Source organism: Sceloporus undulatus, unplaced genomic scaffold (assembly GCF_019175285.1).
Source record: "Sceloporus undulatus isolate JIND9_A2432 ecotype Alabama unplaced genomic scaffold, SceUnd_v1.1 scaffold_13, whole genome shotgun sequence".
In the NCBI taxonomy this organism is placed as follows: domain Eukaryota; kingdom Metazoa; phylum Chordata; class Lepidosauria; order Squamata; family Phrynosomatidae; genus Sceloporus; species Sceloporus undulatus.
Window position 1 is genome coordinate 5,974,974 of NW_024802935.1, and position 6,508 is coordinate 5,981,481.

The 6,508-nt window shown below is 42.9% G+C and overlaps 1 protein-coding gene across 3 annotated transcripts in view; it reads left to right on the top strand.

The window, feature by feature from the left end:
- The first annotated feature begins 1,056 nt into the window (after positions 1-1,056).
- The window catches only part of LOC121917254 (E3 ubiquitin-protein ligase CBL-B-like), a 93,380-nt gene continuing 87,928 nt past the window's right edge, over positions 1,057-6,508 (top strand). For 2 of the 3 annotated variants that reach the window (XM_042443035.1, XM_042443036.1), the window contains exons 1-2: positions 1,057-1,617; positions 3,069-3,243. In XM_042443035.1, coding sequence (XP_042298969.1) covers positions 3,076-3,243 — 168 coding nt within the window. In that variant the 5' untranslated portion in view covers positions 1,057-1,617; positions 3,069-3,075. Of the gene's footprint in view, positions 1,618-3,068; positions 3,244-6,508 lie in introns of those variants that run through there. The other variant, XM_042443037.1, reaches the window with a different exon arrangement.

Sequence of the window (6,508 nt, forward strand, 5' to 3'; positions counted from 1 at the left end):
TACGGTGCATTTACACTGTATAAACAATGAAGTATGACACCACTTTAAGTGCTGTAGCTCCATCCTTTGGAATCCTGGGATTTGTAGTTTTACTAGGTGTTTAGCCTTTTTTTTGCCTCACAGAATTACAGATCTCAGGATTCTGTAAGATAGAGAGCCATGGCAGCAGTTAAAGTGAGTCAAGCTGCATTTTTTAAGCAGTGCACTCCTAGTCCAACACTTATACCACATCACACCAGCTTTCCTTTGCTGCTGTGCACCTTCAAGTCATTTCTGACCTTCAGGCAAATATACCACAAGTCTTTGTTGTTGTTATTATTATTATTATTATCATGCTTTATTTATATAGTGCTGTAGATTTACACAGCGCTGTACAGACAAACAATAAAATAAAGTAAACCTGCCCATGGCAAATAATCTAAGAAACAATAGCATAATACATATAAATAATGCATAGCAATACAGGAAAGGGTACAGGAAAGGTCTGAGATGTGTGATATATATCTGTCAGGGATGCTGTGACTGAGAGTTCCTGCATGGCAGAATGGGGTTGGACTGGATGGCCCTTGCGGTCTCTTCCAACTCTAGGATTCCATATGTTTGTCTTAGGGTCCCCATAAGTCAGTAATGGAGGCGCACAACAACAACAGCAATGGCGCCTCCTGAGGGTCAGTATGGCTGTCCAATATCCCCACAGGGCCTCAATCATTCCCATCCCTTTCCCTATGGCCCTTTGCCTCCCTATCCTTTCTATGGGAAACCCATGGAGAGGATGATGAGGGGGGGGGGGGGGGGGGGGGGCAGGAGGAGCGCTCAGCCAATCACAGCCTTGTATTCTTCTCTGTCGCGCGCTCACGTTTGATTGGCTACAGTCCACAGAATGTACCGTTAAAGGGGGGAGGGGGAAAGGAGCGGATAGAAGTTGCTGCTCAATACGCATGCGCAGTTGGACTGATGTTGTTCAGAATGGAGAGAGGCTGCAAGTCGCCGCCAGGTCCTAGCGCCGCCCTTTTTTTCCTTGGCCACGCCCACTCCAGAGCCGCCCCCTCATGCGCCGCAAGCAGAGGCCAGAGAAAGCAGCAGCAGCAGCCGCCGCCGCCGCGGTTCCCGTTAAAGACAAGGACGCCGGAGCGGGGCCTGCCTTCCTCCGTGACGCATGAGCCGCCCAGGTCCCCCTCCGCCGCCGCTCTTCCTCCTGGAGGCTTCAAGGGAGAAGGGGGAAAGGAGGGGCCCTGGAGGAGTGGGCGCCGCCGCCACCGCTGCCGGAACCAGGAAAAGTGCTGGGATTTAATCACCGCTGGAAGAACGGCTCTTGCCTGAAGGAAGGCAGCCAGGGCTGAGGAGGGGCTGGCTTCCTTCCTTCGGGCTCCGCTTCGCAAACTTGAGCAAGAGGAGAAGAAGAAGAAGAAGAAGGGGACTCTGCCTTTACGCTGCTCCTTCTGCTGCTGCTGCTGCTGCTTTGACCCAGTCTTGGGAGACTTTGGATCTACAAATCTGGGTTCCCTTTGGCAGCCCTCCCTCCTCCTCCTCCTCCTCCTCCTCTTTAAAAGGACAACCTTGTGCTTGTTTAAATTGAAGCAATAGCCGCGTCCCAATAGCAGACACTGTGGCAAAATTGTAGGTATAGACAGTATATATGTGTATGTATTTAATGTCTCTCTCCAAGGATCTCAAGGTTGAGTCTTCCCTATTTGTATATTTAATGTATCCAAAAATCTAAAGATTGGTTTTTCCATATATATGTATAATCTCTCTTCAAGAATGTGTGTGTGTGTATATATATATATATATATATATATAGTATCTCCAAGAATCTAAATACAGTATCGATTCTTCCTCCTCCGACCTCTTTCTTAAAATTGGGCTTGGATGTATGTCTGTTTCCTTAAGAGTCTTCTTTTAGGGGCGATCCCTTTTTAGTCCAGGCTGTTTGGGGTTTTAATGTCATGGGTTTGTGTTTAGAAAATGTTGCTTCGTTTGTATATTGGAGTATTAGGTAGATAATCTGTCTGGTGTAGTGGATTTGAATGTTGGACTCTGGAGGACAGGGTCCAAATCCCAGTTCGGATGTGGAAACCCACCAGGTGACCTTGGCCAAGTCACACTCTCTCAGCCTCAGGGGAAGGTCATGGCAAGCCTCCTCTGAGGAAGTCTTGCCATAGAAAAACCCTTGATAGGTTGCCTTAGGAGTCCCATAAGTTGGAAGTGACTTGAAGACACACAAAAACAGCAATCCTAGAGTTGGCAGAGACCGCAAGGCCATCCAGTCCAGCCCTTTCTGCCATGCAGGAACTCTCAGTCAAAGCATCCCTGGCATATGGCCATCCAGCCTCTTTAAAAGCCTGTGTCTGTTACTTATCAAAGCAGGATCCTTGTGGTTTGTGTTGTGATATCCCCCCCCTCCCTCCCCCAAATTTCGTTCCAGGCTGCGGAGTTTGTTTAGTAACATGGCCATTTAGAGGAGCCCTTGTCTGTTATTTATCAAAGTGAGATCCATGTGGCTGCAATTATCTGGAACAGCATGAGTTTCATTTGGGGTGGGAAGAGGATTGAGAAAGACCTTACATGATAACTGGGGGGAAGAGTGATTATTATTATGTACAATGTTGGCTTGGGATTCTTAAAAAGGCTGTTTGACAGTGGAACAAACTCCCTTGGAGTGCAGTGGGGTCTCCTTCCTTGGAGGTCTTTAAGCAGGGGATGCTTAGATTGAGAGTTCCTGCATGGCAGAAGGGGGTTTGGACTGGATGGCCCTTGCAGTCTCTTCCAACTCTAGGATTCTGTGAAAGAGCGGAATGGCAGGAAAAGTATGATGGTGAAGACTTTTTATTTCCATAAGATGCCTTGCGTTGCACCGTGTGACGTTAGATCAAAGATTACTTTTTCCTGCACAAAGGTTGGAGTGGGTGGGTTATTGCAGTTCATTATCCAAAGTTAAACTGGTCTCTGGCTGTACTGTAGCTTTGCCTTCAGGTGAATAGATGAAGTCCGTGTGCCTTGTTTTGCTTGGTGGGCATGTGTGTCTAAGGCTCTCACACAGCACTCTTTCTTTCCTCTTGCAAACTAAGATCCCAGATGGCCAGTTCCCTCAACGGCCGGAACCCAGGAGGCCGAGGAGGAAACCCCCGCAAAGGGCGCATTCTGGGATTCATTGATGCTATTCAGGATGCAGTGGGCCCTCCAAAGCAAGCAGCTGCTGATCGCAGGACTGTGGAGAAAACTTGGAAATTAATGGATAAAGTGGTGAGTCTGTAAATGTTGTTTTCCTTGTCAGGGAAGAGCGTGGTACATATGTGTACATGGGAACCGGCGTTGTCAGATTAGTGAGTCTCCTTGTCTTCTGGATTGTGGTAGATGCCCTGTGTCTATTTGGCCTCTGGCTATTTGTTCTCTCAGCGTGGAAGGAGGGGGGCTTCCTTTTCCCCCCTTTTGAATATTTTGCTTTCAGATGGAAAGGGTTCTTTAGGTAACAGAGACTCAGCAAGTTTTGAACAAGCAGCTTGTTTCATCCAAATTGTTCAGTGTGTCTTTGGTTTCACATTGGATCACTTACAGTATCTCCTTGGCAGTGAAACTTCAGCTAACGTAATAAGCCTAACTCATACGTTAATCATACGCATGCAGTTCAATCTGCAGTTTAGAGGAATGGAAACAATTCTGGTATTTTTTTAACATGAACAATGGAATTTAAGCCTCAGTGTATGGTTTTAATGTTATGTGACATTTGTATGAGTAGATCTTGCAAAGTCATTTACCCACGAAGGTGTGATGTATAATGATATATTGAAAACACATTTCAGAACATATCTGAAACAGAACCACTTATTTGGTTGAATATTCCATGAGAAAAGTGAGTCTGTGAATTCCCTTTCTGTTCACTCCAGAAAAATGTGTTCCTCACCAAAATGAGCAGTTTTGGTTATGAAGATTACATCAAAATGTAAGAGCACCAGCTTTCATTATATTCTTGAGCAAAGAATTATTCTTTTTCGAAAGCTATAGGATGACTAATCTATAATGTTATATACAGATTTCATGGAATCATAGAGTTGGAAGAGACCGCAAGGGCCATCCAGTTCAACCCCATTCTGCCATGCAGGAAATCTAAATCAAAGCATCCCCGACAGATGGCCATCCAGCCTTTGTTTAAAGACCTCTAAGGTTACAGAGTTACAGAGCAGGATAATGTATATAACCATCCAAAATTCTTCCAGAATCTCAGTTCTCTTAAAAACACATTTTGGGAGTCCACGAGAGTACTTATTTGGCTAGCAATATATGTCTTCATAGCCTTCATTCATGTGTAGTATTCATTTGTGGGCTTTTTACAGTTACTGGGTAGTCTTAACTGTGGAGGTCATTGTTACTATTTGGTTTGATACACAGCCTTTGGGGGCCTGAGAACTACTGGGTCCATTGGGAGCATAAACATGTTTCTATAGAAACATGGCCATTTAGAGGAGCCCTTGTCTGTTATTTATCAAAGTGAGGGGTCCAGAACCTTCAAAACAAGAAGGTATTTAAAGCTTAAATGTCTTCAGGGTGCTCTTATCTCTGATCCTTGTGGATCACCTATTCATCCCAGTGGTCCCAGTCTGTATTGCAGTGGATGGAGAATGAATAATCCACAAGTGTCCTTTGGGTACAGGTTGTATACACACTGGTATAGTATAGAAGTCCATCTTTGGATCCATAGGAAGTAATGTGGATCATCATGTGAAAACTATTCCAGAGAGTTTAGAAAAAAACATCAAATACAGTCATCATTATGATCAAGGTCGCCACAGTAACTCAGATTAAAGTCGTCTGTAAGCATAGAAAAGTTCTATACAGTGGGAACTTGGAGTTGATTCCAGGATCCTCTGTGGATAACAAAATCCATGGATGCTCAGGTCCCATTAAATATAACAGCAGAACAAAATGGTGTCCCTTGTATAAAATGGAAAATCAAGGTTTGCTATTTGGAATTTATACATTTTTGGAATATTTCCAATCCGTGGATGCTTGAATCTGTGGATTAAAAATCCATGGATAAGTAGGGATGACTGTACTTCCAAGTGCCAGCAAGGTTTAGTCTTGGTTTATGGTTTCTCTGTGAACCCTGCTCTTTTCTGGAGTGATGCTGTCTATGCTTGGATTATTTTTGTTTGGTACAGTTGAAACAAACAAACACATTTCTGGGTTGAGCAAATTGCAGAAGATAGGGCTGAGTTATAGGGTCATTACCTGAGAATAACAGAGTAAACAGCTTTATGCCAGGTCAAACCATTTGTTCATCTAATCTGAATTTATGCGCCATAAATTCTCCATCATTTTGTGAGGCCAGAGCCTTCATATCATTACTTACCTGATCCTTCCAACTGGAGATGCCAAGGTCTGAATCAGTGGCATTCTGCATAAAAAGTATATGCTCTACTGGATAAGCATGACATCATTTCCAAGAGAAAGCCACTTTGCATTCGAGTAGAACATATAGTAAACATGGGTAGAAGCAGGCTGCTGGAGGGTTAAAAGGCTTCTTTATGGGTTCTTTGGATCTGTTTTTGTATAGCTAGAGATTTGATCCAAGTGGTAGTAAAGTCTAGTGAGTTCCTGGCCCCCCAATATCAAGACCATCAAATAATACCTTCTCTATTGTGTCATACATACAGTGTTTGATTGCCAAAAATCATGCATGCCATAGGTCATGTCTGTCAAAATGTCTTGCAGTCAGGTCAAAGATATAAATACAAGCGATGTTTTAAACATCTTTCTATTACACTTGTTTTTAAACATGATTGTTACACATGCTGGTTTTCAAATAGAAATTCCACCAGGCTATTTATTATTTCAAGCATCATAGGTTTTTTTTTTAATCTATCCTGTTTCTTGGAAAAGAACCTTTATTTTTTCCATTTTCATTTTCTCTGTGTCTGCTGCTGTTTTTTGCATGCAGCTTATCTTACTGTCACACTAATCCTAACCATATTTATCTGATTTCTCTGGATTTATTTCTTCATTTTTTAAAAGCCTTGATATTTCACTTTTCCAGTTCCATTTGCCTTGCATGCTGCTGGTGCCAAATGTGACAGAACTCTAGATGTTTGGGACACGTATGAAATAGAGTTGAAGCACTGCTCTGACTTATCCTCAAAGATTTGGTTATATTGGTGGTATAACATCATATTACTTATGATACCATTAAGAGTAGCATATATACGGCTCTAAGCACTAATTTGTCGGTACCTCAAATATTAGTGTATATGGCCCATGTGAATAAAGCATTGACTAAAATACGATTTATATATTTACAGAGTTGGGCCTGTCCAAAAATCTCTAACAAAGCCTGTATAGGGAACTGTTTCAGCCCATTTTATTCTCACATTACTTATAGTTCAGATGCCATGCACTTTTCATAGTTGAATCCTTGGTTTAAACTCTGTGATTGTATGGAAGAAGAGATTCTTGAGGCTGTCTGCTGTTACTCTAAAGTCAGGTTACAGTGCTTCTCAATTATTTTCTGTCATGC